Raw genomic sequence first — 21254 nt, forward strand, 5'->3', positions numbered from 1 at the left:
CGGCCACTGCACTCCAGTCTGGGCGACAGAGTGAGATTCCAACTCAAAAAAAAAAGAAGAGAAATAGCTTAGAGAGGCTAATTAAACAAAATCACAGAGCCAGCAATTAAAAGAGCTGGATTCTCACCTCTGTTCTCTGACTTCAAAAACCTTACTCTTTCCATTTCCCTACCCAAACTGGGACAATTTGCTACTACTGACTAAACAGCATAACATATGACGTTTATGATGGATATTGAGTACTTAATTGGGTAAAATTATTGATAGACATTCTTGAACATGCTCTTTACAAAGTTTAATTCTACAAAGTTGTAGAGCATGGCAATTTTTTCAACTTTTTTAATTGGAAGATTAACTCTAGACTCTAGAAGGGGACAATCCATTCTACCCCCTGTCCTAGCCTAAGTCAACCATTAATTGTGTCAAGAGTACTGATCCCCAGTGTATATGTGTACACCTAGGGACATGGGAGGAAAATGTTAGCTTTCTATTTTTCTTTAGTTTTAAGCTCTACAAAATTGAATTTTAATAATGGTTAACAGTTGGATTGATGCTGTAAGACCCCTGGATAAGGACCAGCAGATAATTTGTGGGGCCCATTGCAAAATGTGAGGTCCCTTCCTCAAAATTTAATTATTATTTTTAAGACAGTGACAACAAACATTATACCAAGCACAAGGCACTTTTGAATGTGAGGACCCATGAGACCACACTGGCTGCATATTCATGAAGCTGGCCTTGATCACATTTTGTATTCCATTTCTGAAGTTTCCTGGGGGAAGTGTTACTTATTTTATTTGTTTCTTTTTAACATATGAGGGAATTAATTGTGGATTATATCTCCTAGTTTTAACTAATCATCACAGAATTGAAGTGGCTGAAAAAGATTCCTACAAAGAGACTGTGAATTGAAGATAATTTTTATCATGCATGCCCAAATGAATGACAAGGAATTGTCAGGGCTGACATTCTTCATACTCTTAGAGTAATCTTGTAGCTATGCTATGAGTTAAAAATAACAACAATGTACTCAGATCTGACAACAAACTAGATCACTCTTTAAAAATTCTTTTTTAAAATATATATTTAAAATACCATCAAAATAGAAATTTTTTAAAAAATGGAAGCATTTTGTGCTAAGGGTATATTTTGTCTTTTGAAAACACCTAACATAATACAAAGCTTAGCAATCAGCAAGATTTTTGAAGTATTGCTCATTTGATCTTTATCTCATATTTTTCAATTCCTTGTTTTATGTTCCATAATTTACATAATTATAAATCTACATTTTAAAAACAAATATGTCTGTGTGGGGTTGAATGGTCAAACATTTTTCCTTAAAGAGACGCTCAGTTCAAAAAATTTGGATGTCTCTGGTCTAGAGAAGCATTTTTCTAAGAGCATTCATGTCCCAAGACATAGTATTATTTAGAGTGAAAAAGGGTTGAAGGTTCCACAATTGTATATGTTTAGGAAAAGCTTCTCACAGGGGTTCTGTCTTTGAAACTGTTCATGCACATTAGTATAAAGGCTCTAAGAAAATCTATGTTTAAAAATCAGCTTAATTTTGTTCTCACACCTATTTTAACAGAGAACCATGTCTTTTCACAACTTAGATGCCACTTTTCTTTTAGCAACTTAGATGCCACTTTTAGCAACTTAGATGCCACTTTTCTTTTTTAGGATGTAACTTGGAAAATACTGTTACAGAAGATCTGTGAAATTACTGCAAGATAATCTCTATATAGTGTATGAATTCCAACCCTACATGTAGGAACATCTTGTATATTACAGTTAGACAGACTAGGGTTTGAATTTTGGCACTGGCACTTAGTAATATTACCTTGGGATACCATTTAACTTTTTGGAACATCACTTCCCTATTTGTAAAGCAGAGCCAATAATACCTAGTCTGTTGATTGGTTTTATTGGCCCTGCTTTAAAAATAAAGGATTAAATCAAGATTAAATAAGATAATAAATGCAAAGGCTCTACGATAGCACTTGGAACCTACTAGATATGCAATAGACTCATTACCATTACACTGTGTGATTTTTTTAATAAAGAAAAATCTATTTATTTTATACATATTTTTGCCTGCAAGCCAAAACAAGCAAACATTCCCAATTATGTAACTGATAACATGGTACAATAATCACTATTAGCACAACTATGTAATAGAAATAATTATGGATAAATGATATTAATAGACTCTCCTAACAGTCAATATTTTAAACTGTTTTCCCAATTATAAATTTTTAGGTGTTTATAAAATAAATTGATTTAAATTAATTTTCCAAGCTCTCAAAGTTGCTAAATGATAACAATAAAAAATCAACTTGACAAATTTTTTCTAGATGCCTATCAAGAACATAATTCTAATAGAGTAAACGGACTCCAAAACAGAAAATCAAGCTCTGCATGTTCTCACTTGTATGTGGGAGCTAAGTGACTACAAAGATGAAAATAATAGACACTTGGAGGGAGGCTGGGTTCAGAGGTAACCTACTGGGTATTGTGTTCACTGTCTAGGGAGTGTGTCCCCTGAAGCTCAATCCCAACCACTATACAATATGTCCATGTAACCAACATGCACACTTACTGCTTGAATTGAAAAGAGAAAAGCAAAGGAAGGGTGACTATGGCACATGGGCTTTATTTCTCTCAATCTCCATCAGATGCCTTCCCCAAGACTTTTCTGAAAAGGATATGATGTAGGAGAGTGCCCACTATGCAAATAGAGCTTCAGGCCCATGTCCAGCCAGACCACTGTCACTAAGATCTTCCATGTAGAAATTTTAAAGCTGACACCGAGTGAGTATAGGTTGAGGTATCTTACCAGGTTCTGCACCATGCACATTCTTTCACTTCTCAGTTCGGCTACTAGTCCATAAATATCCACAAAATCATGGTCATTTATATGTTGTGTTAAGTGGTCCAGAGCAATAAAAACTCCAGTTCTTCCAACTCCAGCACTGAAAGAAGAATGAAATTACATGAAAACTATTCAGCAAAAAGTTGTTCATGTTGATGGTGATAAAGATAATGAGTGATGATAACAATAAATTCTAATAGTTTCTTTTCTTATTTGGAGGTCGATTTTCTTTGGCACTTCTTTGGATTTTTACAGTTATCAAGATCGTGTTTAAGCAGAGTAAGATTAAAACTTAACAATTAATACTCTAACAAAATTTGTGTTTTTCTGGTTTTAATCAGTAGAAGGATGGAGAAGAGTTTTTATAAGATATTGAAAATTCTAGGTATAAGAAACTTTGTACCAGCCATATTTTCAGTTACCATTAAAAATACTAAGTATTAAAAATGTCAGATATTTAGCCTATATAGCATTTCCTCTGCATCATATTAAAAATATTCTCTTGAATGTCCTTTTCACTCCCTCTCTCTAGATTGTTTTCACCTCCTATAGTTAATAAAATTGATAAATTATTCCATGTAAGAAATTAGTTTTGTACTCAAGGACAGGTATATGCTCCATAGAAACTGTTAAATGATAAACCCCACAAGATTGATTCAGAATTTCCTATTAGAAAGACAAGATCCCTAGGTATTTAAATGGTTAATATAGAAAATAAATCTGAAAAAAAATTGAAAGCTCATCTAGTCTTATACATACTACTTTGATTCACACAAAACTGTCATTTTTTGTAGGTAAGAAACACCCAAATATCAGCAATGTCCTATGATTTGATCTAAGAAATACTGAGCCTTATAACATAAAACCAATTATAACACGTATACACATATGCTCAACAGAATAATCACTCATTAAATCACTTAATATATTTCGAGTGTCAAAGACTGTCCTGTTGCAGTGAATAACACAAAGTTCCTGCACTTAGGAAGCTTATATTTTAGGGCAGCAGTCCCCAACCTTTTTGTTATCAAGGACCAGTTTCGTGGAAGACGATTTTTCCACGGCCGGGGGAAGGACAAGCACAGGGGAATAGTTTCAGGATGATTCAAGTGCATAACATTTATTGTGCACTTTATGTGCATTATTATTACGTTGTAATATATAATGAAATAATTATACAACTCACCATTAAAAAAAAGAAATGTGGATAGAAGTGATTAATAAAATAATGATCAGGCCACAGGCAAACTAAAATAAGTGTTGGATTCTGATTTAAAGCCTATGACCAGATGCAGCTGTGCAGTTGAAGTACATCAGCTCACTTGCCACTCACTGATAGGGTTTTGATCTGAATTTGGAAGCGACTGGTTTATTATAGTCTTTGTGCAGTCAAACCTCACTGCTAATATTAATCTGTATTTGCAGCCACTCCCCAGTGGCTCAGCTCTACCCAGATTACCAGGCATTAGATTCTCATGCCTACAATCTCAGCCCTTTGAGATGCCAAGGTGAGAGGATTGCCTGAGCACGGGGGATTTGAGATCAGCCTGGGCAACTTGGTGAGACCTCATCTCTACAATAAATCAAGAAAATTAGCCAGGTAATTATACCCAGAAGAACTCAAATCATTCTACAAAACAGATACCTGCACACATATGTTTATTGCAGCACTATTCACAATAGCAAAAAACATGGAACCAACCAGCCTGTCCACTGAAACTGGACTGGATAAAAAAATGTGGTATATATACACAGTAGAATATTATGCAGCCATAAAGAAAGACAAACATATGGACTTCGCAGCAACTTGAATGGATTAGGAATCTATAATATGTAGTAATCTATTACAGAAACAAAGAGCAGAGTACCACACGTTCTCACTCATAAGCAGGCCCTGAACATTTACCATAACACTGTAAGAAAAGGATTGGCAATAGCAGGATACTGCTGGGGTGGGGGTGGGGGCCACAATATAAACGAGGGTACCTGATCTCAAACCAGACAAAGTGAGGGCCAAAGGAAGGCCCAAACTTTACCTGTATGATGTGCACTTTTATAACTAATCCTGAATTGTACCTACATCTTTAAAATAAAGTATTTTTTAAAAAGAAAGAAAATTAACCAGGTGTGGTGGTGCATACCTGTAGTCCTAGCTACTAGGAAGGCTGAGGCAAAAGGATTGCCTGAGCTCAGCAGGTCCATGCTGTGGTGGCCGTGAGCATGCCTCTACACTCCAGCCTGGGTGACAGAGTGAGACGCCAACTCAAAAAAAATAAAAAATAAAAAAGGAGCTTGCAACCTACATACCTCACAAGCACAGTTCACAGTAGGTTCACGCTCCTATGAGAGAATCTAATGCTGAGGCTGAGAAAACAGAGCTCAGGTGGTAATAGGAAGGATGGGGAGCGATTGTAAATGCAGATGAAGCTTCCTTCACTTGCCCACTGCTCACCTCCTGCTCTACACCTGATTTCTAATAGGCCACAAACCAGTACCAGGGCTTGGGGACCCCTGTTCTAGAGGACAATAGTACACACAGAAACAGGTAAAGGATGTGCCCCACAGCAATATATGCCATGAAAAAAGATGGATCAGGTGAAGGAGACAGACTTTGATAGGGCAGAATAGTCAGTAGGGAATGTTTCTCTGATAATGTAATATTTGAAAAGAAACTTGCATACAGGTTAGCGAGCATCCCATGTAGATGTCTGGGAGAGGATCATGGGAGCAAGAGGAAGCAAAATGAGAACAGATCTGAGTGGGAGCATGTTCTGCGTGTTCAAAGAAGATCAAGGATACCAGGGAGGTGATAGTGTGGTGGGGAGGTGGGAAATGTCCAGGGAATCAGAGTGTTTGCTGGTGGGTTAGATGCGGAATGTGAGAGGAAGCAGAGTCAAGCATGGCTCCAGGGCTTCTGGCCAAAGTAGAAGGGATTTGCTGTTTACCAAGATAGGGATAAGTGAGGAAGAATGAGTTTGGAGATTGAATCAAGTGTTCTGTTTTGGCCAAATCAGATTTCTAGAATGTTTTAGTTATTCAGGCTGTCATGTCGATTTGGAAAAATGTGGATGTCTAAAGTTGAGGTGAGAAGAAGCTGAAGATAAATATTTAGAGACAGTTTAAAAGTGATATTTAAGGATGATCATTAATATAGACATAATTTAAAATCTATTTAAATCACAAAAGTGATTGTACTCTTTTTGAGGCTTAAAAAGGAGAAAGTACTTTTCTGTTGTCCATTAATGGTTTTAGCTATCAGTGATACCAGCATAAATCAATCACTGACATTAGAAGCCAACTAGTGTACCATTTATGAGGGGGACCCCCCAAAAAACCTGGAATTTATTTATTAAAAATTGTGTATTTATTCTTACATGTTTAAACTTCAGTCACCTTCAAAGTACTCTCCATCTGATACAATACACCTATCATTACTCTTTGTCTATTTATCAGAACAGTTTTTGAACTAGTCAATTTTTATACCTTTTAGTGCTTCTGCATTTTTAGTCTCACCTCTTCCACTTCAGCAAAATGTTTCCTTTTGAGGACTTTTTTCATCAAGGAAACTCGCTCTCCCTGAGAGCGAGATCAGATGAATAGGGAGAGTGGAGCATGTGGGTCATCTCATTTTTTGGACAAAAACTGCTGAACACTCAGCATTGTGTAGGTAGGTGTGTTGTCATGGTGGAAGAATCAGCCATCTATTTGCCACAACTTGGGATGTTTCTTCTGCATCTGCAAATCATGATGCAACCTTCTCAAAATTCCCAGATGAAAACTTTGGTTGACTATTGATCCAGAGGAACAAATTCTGGGTGTGCTATGAGTGGCACACCCTCCAAAAGATAATTTCTGTTTTGGGGAGGGTCCTCCCTTCTATGCTATATATTATAGTATATTAAAAATGTTTATGTATATGGAAAGATTTGAAATTGAAAGGGTAAAAATAAGCCTCTTCATTTTTTGTTTTACATGCTTTATAAATACAAACATTGTTCAGATATTTTATATAGAGCAAGTATTTATGTATTAGTCCTATAATTTTAAAAATCTGGGATATTTATGGAAAATGTATGATCATTTAAAATACATATTGAGACAGGTTCAGTGGCTCAGCTTGTAATCCCAGCACTTTGGGAGACCAAGGTGAGTGGATTGCCTGAGCCCACGGGTTAGAGACCTGCTCCGGCAACTTGGCAATAGCTCGTCTCTACCGTAAATCAAAAATTAGCCGGATGCAGTAGCATACACCTGTAGTTCTAGCTACTTGGAAGGTTGAGGTGGAAAGACTGCAGGAGCTCAACAGGTCGATGCTGGGATGGCCGTGAGCGTGTCACTGCACTCTAGCCTGGGTGAGACTTCAACTCAAAAAATAAAATAAAAAATAAATTACATATTGAGTTTTTTCTCTAAATAAGTTTAAAATTTGCATAGATGTATCTTTTCTTAAATATAGTATTTAACCACATTAATTATAGTATGCCTCTGTAATAAAAAATATTCAAATAATGTAAAAGAAAACATAAGATACAGAACAGAGAATTTACCATTTCAATCATTTTCCAGCCAAAATTCAGTGGCATTAAGTACATTCTCAATGTTTTACAAACATTACCACTATCAGGTCCCAAACTATCTTATCATTCCAAGTAAAAACTGTTAGAAAATAACTCGCTATCTCCCCCTTTACTAGTAACTACAATTCTACTGTCTCTATAAATTTACCTATTCTAGGTATCTTGTGTAAGTAGAAGTCATACTATATTTTTCTCTAATTTCCTAAACTACAAAACTGTCAAAGACACTCAAGTTAAGCTTAATTTAGGTCTATCATGTTAGAAAACATAAATCACACCAACGTGTTTAGAAACACTAAATGCGAAATATCGGAAAACTGCAAGCTGGGACAAATATGCATTAACGTTCCACAATAAAACAATCAATGATATAATAATAAAAAGACCCATGGGTTTAAAGATAATTTCTAGTTTTTACTAGAAGGTTCTTAAAGTGTTGCTTTCTTACCTGCAGTGAACAATCATAGGTGTAGTGTCGTGTGCTCTGCTGGCTCGAACCAACTTCACAAAGTGAATTAGAGGGGCACTGTTTTCAGGAACCCCGTGCTCAGGCCAAGCAGTAAAGTTACACTGTCGAACGGTCATGCAATCCCCATGCTAGACAAAGTGGTGAGTTAATGAATGATAAAATTATTTAAGTACCTCAACAAAGGTTGGTGACAACTGATGTCCCAGTTTTTAAAGGCAATTTTTTAAAAACAACTATTTACCAAACAGAACAATTTGCTTTCATTATTTCCTTTAAGATAGTTTTTTATTGTTATAATAAAGAAAATTGCCTTTCAGAAGCTTGGAAATAGATCTTAATAGAGGGTAGTAATATTCAAATGTAGTGTATCATTTTTTAGCACTCAGAATAATAGATCTTGAAAGAATTTTGACTGAAAACTTAAACACATTCACAGATTGTTTAAAATATAGATGTTAAGCACTGATATGTCAGAAACAATAAAGATCCTTATGTCATCTTCTGTGTGTATAGGCATTTATATAAGCCAATAAGTGAGTTACCACACTATCTCTTTTATACTGGTTCTTAACTAAATAGAAAGCCAAATTATTAAGACTCAGATAGAGATGAGTGACTTAGGAATTGCTTTCTCAAGTCAAATATTATGATTTCTTCATTCAATAAAAATAATCCTAGTGGTCTCATCATTTTTCCTTCTTTTTTCTGTTTTTGCCAACCTAAGAATTTGATGCTAGTTGATTAATATACACATTAATCAGAGTGATTTGAAATAAATACAGTGATGACACTAAAGTTAGATATCAATGAAAGATTCTGTTTAGACAGCTCAGGAAATTAATTTTACTTTAGACATTTAGATCATGCATATTTTAAATTATGTTCCTGCTAATTTTTTACCCTTTCAATTTTCAGATCTCTGATGGTCCAATCTATCTGAACATCCTCCATTAGCTTTGTAATCACTATATCTCCAAAGACGGTCACTGGTTTGTTGTCCTCTGGCCAATACTGATGGCATCTGATCTGCATTCATACAAAAATCACCAGTCATAAGAATCAATCTTACACTGATATATATATATAGTTATTTATTGTTACTAAGATGCCCAAGTTATTGATGAAATATTTCAGTGAAATATTCATGCATATGCTAACTCAATTGTAAAATCACATTTTGTGAAAAAGATTTTCAAATAACTTACCCGCCCTTTTTCAAAACATTGTGTTAACATTACTAATGTTTTTGCTCTGGTTTCCCACACCATTCTCCAAAAATCTCCAACTGTTCCTGGTAGTGGCCCTTGAGTAGCGATAAATTCATTTGGACATAAATATCCCTAAAAGGATATAATTACATACACTGTATCACTATTTACATAGATATAATGTTTTATTTTTTCAATAAATACATGAAAAATATGCTGGTGATAAAATTACCTAATATTACCTAATATATTTTTAGCTCAGAATATATAGAAAGCCATTAAAAGGTTTTGAACATAGTATATGGTTTAAACATTCTATATGGGCTTCTTAAACCTACAGAAGTTTAAAGGTGAAAGATAATAGTTCGAAGGTTATTGTAAGTATTCAGCCAAAAAAAAAAAATTGGTAGCTTAAGTAGTATCAGTGGTAATAGTGAGAAGTGATTAGATCTAGATATATTTTAAGGGAAAAACCAACAGAATTTGCTGGTAGATTAGATATCAGATATGAGAGAAATAAAGAAATCAATAAAGACTACAGAGAAAGATGGGAAAGACATCAGGATGAGCAGATTTTTTTGCTTTTTTATTATTTTTGACACATAATAATTGTATACTTTTATGGAATACAGTGTAATACTGTGAAATAATCAAATTAGGGTAATTAGCATATACATAACCTCAAATATTGATCATTTCTTTGTTTTAGGAATTTTCAAAAACTGCTTTCCTAGATTTTTGAAAATATATAATAAATTATTGTTACTTAAAGCCACCCACAGAGTTACAGAACACTAGAATTTATTCCTTCTATCTGTAATTTTGTATTTAGTAACCAACCTCTCACTATCTTCCTTCCTTCTTCTCCTTCTCCTTGCTAGCCTCTAGTAACCAAGCACTACTCTATTTATAGGAAGTCAATTTTTTCAGCCTCCACATATGAGTGAGAAATTTATCTTTCTGTTCCTGGTTAATTTCACTTAACATAATGTCATCCAAGCTTATCCATGATGCTTCAAATAGCAAGACTTCATTCTTTTCTATGGCTGAATAGTATTCCACTGTGTAACTATACCATATTTTATTTACCCATTCATCTTTTGATGGATACTTAGCTTGATTCCATATTTTGTCAATAGTGCTGCAGTGGAAGTGCAGATATCTCTGATATACTTATTTCCTTTCTTTTATATACATACCCAGTGGTGGGATTGCTGGATCATATGGTAATTCTGTTTTTTTGAGAAACCTGTATATTGTTTTCCATAATGACTGCATTAATCTGCATTTGTACCAACAGTGAATAATAATATTCCCTTTTTAGTGTCATCCTCAGGATTTGTTGTTTTTTGTCTTTGTGATAATAGCCATTCTAATTGGAGATAAGTGATATTTCAATGGGATTTTGATTGCATTTCTCTGGTAATTAGGATGCTGAGCGTTTTTTCTTTATACCTGTTGGCCATTTCTATGTCTTCTTTTGAGAAATGTTTATTCCTCTCACTTATCCATTTTTACTTGGATTATTTGGGGATTTTTTTTTCTGCTGTTAAGTTCCTTGTATATTCTGGATATTAATCTTGTGTTGGATAAATAGTTTACAAACATTTATTCCATTCTTCAGGTTGTCTCTTCCTTCTGTTGACTGTTTTCTTTGCTGTGTATACATTTGTTATAATCATATTAATCTATTTTTGTTTTTGTTGCCAGTGATTTTTGAGGTTTTAGGACTAACATATTTGTAGGGAAAAATCAGGATTTCACATTAAACACATTAAACTTGAAATCACTATTAGGTATTCAAATGGGGATGTCAAGAAGGCAATTAGGAATATGAGTTTAGAATGCAGAAAGAAGTCTAAATCAAGACATGAATTTGAAAATAATCAGCACATACCTCTTACTTAAGGTCATACAATGGATAAGATCACCAATGAAATGAGTTTGGACAGAGACAGTAAATTCAAGGATTGAGCTCTAGATTATTTCAATGTTTGGAGATCTAGGAGATGAGATAGAACCAATGAGACTAAGACGAAAAATCAGAGCTGCCGACAGTTGAAATAAAGTGGGACTGAGACTTGAGGATAGTTTCCTGAGGAGTTCATTGATGACCTTGAAAATAGCTAATTCAGTGTTGTGCTTGTTTAGTATAAAAGTCTTATTTGAGGAGGTTGAAGAGATAATATAAAGGAATTGGAGATAGTAAGTATAGACAATTCTTCAAGGGACTCTGATGTAAGTGTGATACAGAACAATAGATAGGAATGTAGCTAGAGAGAGTTTTCACATTAAGATATTTTTTAAGATGGAAGAAATTACAACATGTTTGTCTGGCTATTGAAAGAGTAAAATTGATGAAACAGAAGAGAGAATTCCTCAACTCACATTATTGAAAGGAAACGAGAGAGGTCATTTAGTGTCCAAGTAGAAAGGTTGCTATTACTAAGGGTTAGGGCAGTTCACATATTTCCACTGGAGAATGATTGAGTATACAGAAAGATGCATATAGGTAGAAAACCTTTTTTATGTTCTCTTTTAAGTGCTTTCATTTTATCAGTGAAATAATGAACAAGGCCATCAAATGTAGTTGAAAATAAGAAATAAAATGTTAGTACAAAAGAAAGAAGATATAAAGATACAAAACTGTAGTCCAAGGGGGAAAAAAGGAAGATTGAATGGATTAGGACACTGTAAGCTGATTAAAACTTTTTTTTAGGTTAGCGGCCATAAGTTTTAAATGGTTTTGCTTAACCAAGGTTAGGGATTTATCAAAAGGTTAAGACTAAAAAAATAAATTTGACAGTTGAGCCGGGCTCGGTGACTCAGCCTGTAATCCCGCGCCTTTGGGAGGCTGAGGTGAGTGGATTGCCTGAGCCCGCGGGTTCGAGACTCGCCTGGGTAGCGAGATCTCATTTCTACAATAAATAAAAAAATCAGCTGGGCGTGGTAGCGTGCGCCTGTAATTCCGGCTACTTGGAAGGCTGAGGCGGAAGGATCGCCGGAGCCCAGCAGGTCGAGGCTGCGGTGGCCAGGAGTGGCCACTGCACTCCAGTCTGGGCGACACAGTGAGACTCCAACTCAAAAAACAAAAAACAAAAAGATGTGGGGTACAATTCAGGGTTAGGTATACAAATGGTCATCAGACAGGTGAAGTTTTAGCTTGGCTTTGATCCCCCCATCATCTGGTTGGAGATAATTTTAAGGAGAAAGAGAAAATGATCTGGAAGCAGGAATGAGGACTGAGGCAGTTTAGTTCTTCTCGATGCTGATTTGATATGAGACAGAATAAAGACCCACTGATGAGCAATGCTGAAAAGGTAGTATCCTTCGGGAACTTAGTTACTCCTTAAGGATATTTGTGACGGACTACAAATCACATACTATATGCTAAATATTATACTGTTAAATATTAATATAGGCATATATAAATAATTACAATTTTTTTATAAAATCTTGTACCACTTATTCAAAATATTATATTATGCAACATCAGTTTTCCTGGATAGTAAACTTTCTTTGTAAATTTTATTTTATTTTATTTTTATTTTTTTGAGTTGGAGTCTCCCTCTGTCGCCCAGACTGGAGGGCAGTGGCCGCTCCCGGCCACCGCAGCCTCGACCTGCTGGGCTCCGGCGATCCTTCCGCCTCAGCCTTCCAAGTAGCCGGAATTACAGGCATGCGCTACCACGCCCGGCTGATTTTTTGATTTATTGTAGAGATGAGGTCTCGCCAAGTTGCCCAGGCGGGTCTTTAACCCGCGGGCTCAGGCAATTCACTCACTTCAGCCTCCCAAAGGCGCGGGATTACAGGCTGAGCCACCGAGCCCAGCATAAATTTTATTTTTAAGTTCTTTTTAATATATCATATATCAAAGTGCCATCTGTTATTTAAATATGTCTTTATATAGTCACTTTTTTCACTTGATTCTCATGTAAAAAAGCGAAAATACATGAAAATTTTCTTCCTGTAAAGGCAAATTTATGATTATTTTAGGGAAAGATTAAGCACCAGGAGAAATATTTGCCTAAAAGTAAAATGTTTAGAAGACATTTCCATTGTATTGATTTGAGAACGGGGGAAATTGTCAGTTTTGTTTACTATTTCTGCCTCTGAATATTTGTGTGCAAACTTTTGACTTTTTCCTGAAAAAAGACTTCTTGTCTAGTTTTTTGTTCTTTAATTGGAATATAGAGTTTACAGACTTTAAAGTACCATGATAATTAGAACATAGAGTTGCATTCTACATGTCAATTTCATTGTGACTTTTACCCATCAATGGCACTTTTCACTGCAGCGCTTAAATTACTTCAAAGATTTTCCTCTGGATTGCCAGTCAGGAAAATGTAGAATCTACTATCACTAAATATCAACAATAAAAATAACATGCATTTATTATTTCCAATGTGTCATGCAGTATAATCAGCTGTTTATACACAATAACTTTTTTAATTTCCATGTCTGCCTTCAAAGAAGGTATTATTATTACTACTTTATCAATGTAGAAACTTAGAAAATTTCAGGTCATATAGCTACAAAAAGGCAGAGAAGGAATTTAAGGCCAGATCCACTTAAACTCTGAAGTATATATATTTATTCAATTTTAATGTTCCATTTAGTGAACCCGCTTAATCGACAACTATTAAGTGCCCACTATATCTCAGGCTTTGCAAAAACTACATGGTAAAAAGGTAATTTAAGTACTGCTAACAAATCATTTTGTTGCTGTATTTTAATCTCATCTACCAGTTATTCAATTATACAGTGAATTTGTATATTTAGATGTAATCAGTTTAGAATAGCATATGAACACGTTGAAGGTAATACCAATCAATCCTTTTTAAAGGTTTAATTATTCTGAATGTTGGACTGTGCACACCTAAATTATCTGCATACTTCCTCAATAGTGTTAGCTTTAAGTTTAGTGAAGATAAGAAATTTTATTAAGCTACAATGCCCCTGAAAACAGGTTTTTTTTTAAAGTTCTCCTAAACAGCCTAGCAAACTGTTGTAAATAATGCGTATGTATACATATATGTATATTTTATATGTATGTGTTTTGTGCATATTGAATAACTTATATTAAGACTAAACCTCCATCCTTAGATGGTACTTAGGTAAGAGGAAATATACTTGTTCATTCTCATACAGTGCCTACTACCTTGTGTTCTTCCTTATACAGAGAAGACAATTAATAAATGAAAGACAATATAAGATAAAATATAACAAGGGCTATGCTAAATATATAAGGTATGGAGGTACCAAAGAAGAGAGGGCAACTTTAATTGATTGATCTAGGAAATGTTTCTCCTGGTCATTTGCATTTCACTTTTTCAGAGACACAATGTCCTTTAGTATTATAATGCTCTATCAAAGTGGGAACAAATCTAATGTTTCTGATGTTACTACAGCTCATATGCATCATAGCCTTTAATCTCTTTATTGTGCTAAAAGCTGTTACCAAGTTAAAGTAATTTCAACAACTCAGGTTGACAAGAGAGAAGATTTTGAGGATTCAGGGCCTTCCTCTTGTCCCTAAAATCACATTTTTATTGTTGACTGTCTTGAATATTTCTAAACTCATTTGTACAGGGGGTTGCTGACAAGGATGCAAAAAAAAAAAAAAAAAAAAAAAAATCCTTTTCTCCTTCCTACCTCTCTTTTACAATCTATCCTTCAACAACATTTTCCAGGCTTTCTGAGTCCTAGCTCCAGAAGCCCAATTCCTGAGTATGGCCAAGGACAGAGGAAAACTCATATTGGCATATTAACCTACAGACTCTGCCCTGGAGTTTCCCAGTCTTAAAGTACATCCCTCAGACCATCTGATGGTGTTTCTCTTTCCCTTTCCCAGACTTGAGATTTTAAATTTTTTTCTATCTGAATTTTAGTTATTTTGCTTTTTTCCCTACTTCCCTTTATAACTCTTCTCCCTTTGCCCCTAGTTTCCAAATAAATAGGAACCCAGAATCCATTCATAGATAGCCTCTATCTTTTGGTTCTGGGACCAAAGTTCATAAACTTGCAGATGAATGTGCTATGGAACAAAACTCGTGTGTGGGGAGAAATTAGGATGTCAGACATTCTTTCTGAGATGAAGACTGCCTTAACTTGGAGGTGGAGAAGTGAGGGCCACTACAGTGCCATCGCTGTATCTATTCCCATCTGTTCCTGGAATCCCAAGCAAAGATTTCCCTGGGCAATACAGTCTACTGCCCACCCCAATATGGGAATCTACCTTCATGTAAAGTGGGTTTTGTCTGGGCCTGCTTACCAAGCAGCTCAGCAATGATTATGCATATCATTACACATGGGTCATAGTGACTTTGCTGTAAGATTTATTAATTACAACATCATTTGATTACAGCAGAATATATATTCTTCAGAATTCCAAGTCTGTTGCTCATACCACATTATCATTGTTCATGGCTGTCTGCTTGACAATCTAAAATATTTAAAGGGAACACTGGAGAGTTCATGAAAATTACTTTGCTTATATAATCTATGTGGTTCAGCTACACCTACTAAGATCGTCTGGTTTCCATTTATAATCATGTTCATGTCTTGTACTGTCACCTCTGGTGAAACATTAGAGGATATGAGCTGTTGATTTGTTATCTACTGATTGGTGAATTAAAAAATGGCACAAATCAATAGGTCACTGAAACAGCCAGTTGCCCTTATCCTACACTATGACATCACAAGACATCTGATTATTAGAGCAGTGATTAAATTTAAATATCTAAATGCATATAGCATCATTATGTAAATAAAAGTAAAACTTCAACATGCTGTAGAGTTGAACCTACAATGGAAATTAGTAAGAATCAAGTTTTACCTAAATGTTTAGAGAAGAATTACACTTTCAAGGGAATCCACCACCTGATAAATGAATAAAATATGATATCACAATTATAAATTCCTATAGTTCTTTAAACAGAAATTTGAAGTTCTTGCATAAACATAGAATAAAATTTAAAGCATAACTTAACTTGTTCAAACTCTCCCTCACTTCTCCCATTAGTCACTCTTTTAACTATAGGACCCAATATATGATTGTAATTTTGGATTAAATATCAATCAATATAGGATTTAGACTGACTTGTTTCTCCTTTCACAGTGGTTTGGAAGGAATGAGACATAGGACAAGTGTGTCTAATGTTGAGGAAAGAATGGAACATTATACAAAAAGAGCCCCAATAGTACTGAAGTGAATAAATGGCAGACCTGGGTGACAAGACCTATAAAATAAGAAATGAATGAAAAACTTATAAGAGTGTGGACACCAGAGGAAATTTTTAAGTATTTATTGAGTCCCCATAATGAAGACAGTTAACATTGCTGTGTATTAGAATTGAAGCCAGTGGGCGAAAACATAAATGGATATATCTTGCTTAATAAAACCCCACAACTGTATAATAGAGTTGAGCAGAGATAGTATCATCTGCCTTAAGAAGAAGTGGATAAATTGATGCAAGAAGAAACTTTTAGAGCGTTCCAAGGTGAATGATCACATTAAATGACCATAGAGGAACTTTCTACTTTAAGAGTTAGTGAATGTGTCAACCGAGTGGAGGTCTCGGGTGCATAAAAACTTTCAATGTTCCTATGATGGCGATGAGTATTTATGAATAAAAGAGCTATGGAAAAGAAGAAAGAGAGAGGAATAACTTGGTTTCATTCAATTTTCAATCAAATTCAGCAAGTATTTTTTATCTATGATGTATAAGATAGTACATTAAGTATATCATAATTCCTTCCAGATTGATTCATTCAAGATACGTTTATTGAGTAGCTACAATGAAGTACACATGCTGCAAGTAGCTGAGGCTAGAAAAAAGGTACTAGGGAAATCATTGCTGATAAATCAATGTCTCTATTAGCTACCTCCATATCCTCATCTCTAAAATGGGAATGCACAGTGTTGTTGTAAATAACAGGAATATACCCAGAACACAATCATTCTACAAAAAAAATACTTGCACACTCATGTTTGTTGCAGTTTTATTCATAATAGCAAAAACATGGAACCAACCATGCTTCCCATCAAAGCTGGACTGGATAAAAAAAATGTGGTACAATACACAATGGAATATTATGCAGTCATAAAGAAGGACAAACATATGGACTTAGCAGCAACTTGGATGAATTTAGAGTCTATCATACTCAGTGATCTATCACAGAAACAAAGAACAGAGCACCATATGTTTTCACTCATAAGCGGACTTTGAACAATTATCATAATATTTTAAGAAAGAGACTGGCGGTAGTAGGAAACTGCCAGGGGAGGGGAGAGTGAGATTGGCAGTAGAAGGAAACTGCCAGGGGGGAGGGGGCACATCTCATCAACAAGGGTACCTGCATAATGAACATTTACATATCTAACCCTGAATTGTACCCCACATCTTTAAAATAAAAAAAAAAGAAAAAAGGAAAAAAGATCCATAGAAGTTGTGATGAATTTGTTGTTTTAAATAGTTGGAAAGGGAACACAATTTCAATAGTTGTGTTTTATAAAATATATAAAAATAGTAACTTACAGAAACATAGCTGGCATTAATATAATCTGATCCTGGAATGCTAGCATCAGCTATCAGCTTCACTCTATTATTATTATCTGGAAAAGAATATAAGGAATCAATACTAATTGTCATTTTAAGTTGTCATTTCTTATTTACTATAAAAGCAATACAAGAGTCCATGATATAACATTACAATGTCACAGATAAGTGTAAATTTAAAGAAGGTTCTCTTATCCCATATTTCTACTTCCCAGAGACAATGACTATTAAAACGTTCTATGTATTTCCAAAAATTTTCTGTATACATACCTAGAAAATTACCTACAAATGGCATGATATAAACTCTGTTCTACCTATTTCTTTTTTCATTTAATTGTATCTTTCCATATCAGCATAAACAAAGATACGTAGCTTATTATTGTAAAAAGCCATAAAAGTATTTCATTGTTTGAATATAACATCCTTATTTAACTCTTTAATGATTTAAAATAATTTACTTTGCTATTAAAAAATACCGAATGAACATAACTGGAATTTTTGCATACATTTAGGAGTATATTTGTAGAATACATTGCCAGCAGTAAAATTTTCAAATAATATATGTGCATTTCAAATTTTGAAAGATAATTATAAATTCTTATCTGTATCAATTTATAGTATGGACAAAAGTGTTTGAATAATTGTTTTCTCTCACTTTCATTAGCACAAGGTATTATTAAACATTTTAATTTGTTTTTTAGATAGATACAGATATATGACTCATAGTATTTATTTTTATTTCTTTTAATATGAATGAAATTGAGCTTTTCGGCTTATGTTTATTGACCCTTTTAAACGCTTTTTCTATTAACTGGATTTTCACATTTTTTTCATTTTCCCATTTAAAAAAAATTTTATGCTAAAAACAAATAATCTTTTGTTATATGTATTATAACATATACAAATAACCTTTTGTTATATGTATTAAAATTTTCTTAGTTTGTCATTTGTCTTTGACTCTATCAATCTTGCCATACATAAAATTTATGTTATTATGTAATCAAATTTCTCATCATTTTTCACTATGGCTTCTGGAATATGTATTATTTGTCAAAGTTGTTTGTCATATCAAATATTATATTTACACATTTATTTATAGTATCTTCTGGAAAGTTCATGGTTTTTTTTGGTTTTAAATATTTCAATCTTTGATCCATTGGGAAGTATTATCTTTTTTTTTTTTTTAATTAGAGTCTCACTCTGTCGCCCATGCTGGAGTGCCGTGGCACACTCATGGCCACTCCAGTGTCGACCTGCTGGGCTCTGGTGATCCCTCCGCCTTAGCCTTCTGAATAGCCGGAACTACACGTGCGTGCTATAACGCCCGGCTAATTTTTTTGGGGGGGGGGATTTATTGTAGAGACGTTGTCCAGGCTGGACTTGAACCCGCGGGCTCAGGCAATCCTCTCGCCTCCGTCTTCTTCCAGAGTGCTGGGATTACAGGCTGGAGCCACCACACCCGGCCTGGGATGTACTGTCTTTAAGGAATAATGTATCGATATATCTTTTATTGTTTATTTGCTGTCATTGGAGCAACAAACAGTCCCAATATGTTAACATTTCATCCTCTCTCTTTAATTTGATTACAACTTTATCTCACACTAGATTTTTCTAGGTGTTTAGGTCTATTTCTGGACCATTTATTCTTTTCCATTCATTTATCTGACTTTTCTTTCTTTAATTTCAAAGTTTTAATTATTGTCCTTCAAAATATCTTAAGATCTAGTACAATTAGATAACTTGTACTCATAACTTGTCTTCAAAAAAGTGTAAGAAATTATTTTTCCTGGTAATTTCTATCAAGCTGATATCATTGGAATATCCAGTAACAATTTCAACTAAACATGGAAATAACATGAAATATCTATTACTACTTAATTGTTTTGAAGCTTTTTGTTGTTGTTGTTGTTGTTGTTTGAGTTGGAGTCTCACTTGGTCACCCAGGCTGGAGTGCAGTGGCACGCTGATGGCCACAGCAGCCTCAATCTGCTGTGTTCAGGTCATCCTTCCGCCTCAGCCTTCCAAGTAGCCGGAACTACAAGTGCATGCTACCACGCCTGGCTAATTTTTTTGTTTATTGTAGAGATGAGGTTTCATCAAGTTGCCCAGGCTGTTCTCGAACCCGTGGGCTCAGGAAATGCCCTCACCTCAGAATCCCAAAGTGCTGGGATTACAGGCTTGAGCCACTGTGCCCGGCCTTTTGTTTGTTTTCATGGAGAAAAAAATGGCTACACAGGATTGAGTCTGAATTCCAGATGATCTATATACGTTCTTGAGTGAACAGCTTAACTTTTCTGTTCCTCAGTTATCTCAACTATAAAAGGTAGTTACAATATATATTTTGTATAATGTTCTTGAGGAAATTTATATGAAAACTTATAGTAAGCACCCAATACATGTTCCAGTGCACTTAAAACTTAAACACATATTATATGTTAAAATGACTTAGTGTACTGTTAGCATATATAATTACTTGTCCAATGTATGAAGATTCAGAGATGAGAATGTTTAAACAAATTTATACAAATTATTTATGTCCCAAATAAGTAGATTTGTGTATGGTTGATTTTAATAACATTGAAACTAATTGTGTAACTAAGGAAGAGAAGCCATCATGTTTCTGTTTACTAGATATGTCTTTTATAACTAGCTGAGTCAACAACAAGCTAGACTTTTCTTGGAATATTTCTGAAGGTATTAGTTGTCCTGTCAAACAGAGATTTGAAAATCTCTTCTGCAAGTATTTGCTGCTAATTCTAGTATCTTAAAGCTCTGTAAGTTAATATCTCTTAAAATGCACTGTGATATTTGAAATTCTATTTCTTACTTTACTCAGGGGAAAGAAACAATGCACTTCACTTAGCACTGGCTAAAGCTAAAATTCAAATTCTATTCAAATGAATTCATTCTCTACAGGGAAATATGTGTTTCTTCAATTTTATGGGTTCTGTGATGAGAGCAATGAGAGTGGGGGAAGGGTGGGAGGGTGGTAGTGGGGAAAGGCATTCCTGGTCATGAAATAGAGGTGGCTGTGACTTTACAGCTTGGTTTCTAACCTAGGTTTCTAACTGTAGGTCCTAAGGACCTATACCTTAATTTTATGTACCCAGTAAGTTAACAGCTTTTAAAAGTAAGTTATCTGCTGATTACTAATAAATAAGATAAGAACTACTATTTTGAGTGCTTCCCGTGCTCCAGTACTGAGTAAAGTGATTTACATGATTGTTTCATATAATCTTCATAATATCTTTATGGGGTAGAGGCCACTGATTAATATGTCCAGAGACACTAAAGTAGTTAGTTGGTAAACAAGATTGCAACCTAGGAAATCGAATTGATCAATTTTTTCTCTTAGCCTCAGATATAGAGAGTTAAGGTAGTCACACCCCTCAGTCCTCTTTATCATTTTAAGATTGTATCCTAGCCGGGCTCGGTGGCTCAGCCTGTAATCCCGCGCTTTTGGGAGGCCGAGGTGAGTGGATTGCCTGAGCCCGCGGGTTCGAGACCCGCCTGGGCCAACTTGGCGAGACCTCATCTCTACAGTAAATCAAAAAATCAGCCGAG

At 34.8% G+C, this 21254-nt stretch overlaps 1 protein-coding gene across 1 annotated transcript in view; it reads right to left on the reverse strand.

Annotated features, from left to right (window-relative positions):
- PTPRQ (protein tyrosine phosphatase, receptor type Q) overlaps window positions 1-21254 on the reverse strand; it is a 219468-nt gene that overhangs the window by 4681 nt on the left and 193533 nt on the right. The window contains exons 39-43 of the mRNA XM_008058431.1: window positions 17670-17746; window positions 9127-9261; window positions 8822-8947; window positions 7901-8049; window positions 2840-2975 (exon numbers count right to left, since the gene is read on the reverse strand). Coding sequence (XP_008056622.1) covers window positions 2840-2975; window positions 7901-8049; window positions 8822-8947; window positions 9127-9261; window positions 17670-17746 — 623 coding nt within the window. The remainder of the gene's footprint in view (window positions 1-2839; window positions 2976-7900; window positions 8050-8821; window positions 8948-9126; window positions 9262-17669; window positions 17747-21254) is intronic.

The sequence above is a fragment of the Carlito syrichta genome, unplaced genomic scaffold (assembly GCF_000164805.1).
Source record: "Carlito syrichta isolate Samal-C Ts95f unplaced genomic scaffold, Tarsius_syrichta-2.0.1 Scaffold303338, whole genome shotgun sequence".
In the NCBI taxonomy this organism is placed as follows: Eukaryota; Metazoa; Chordata; class Mammalia; order Primates; family Tarsiidae; genus Carlito; species Carlito syrichta.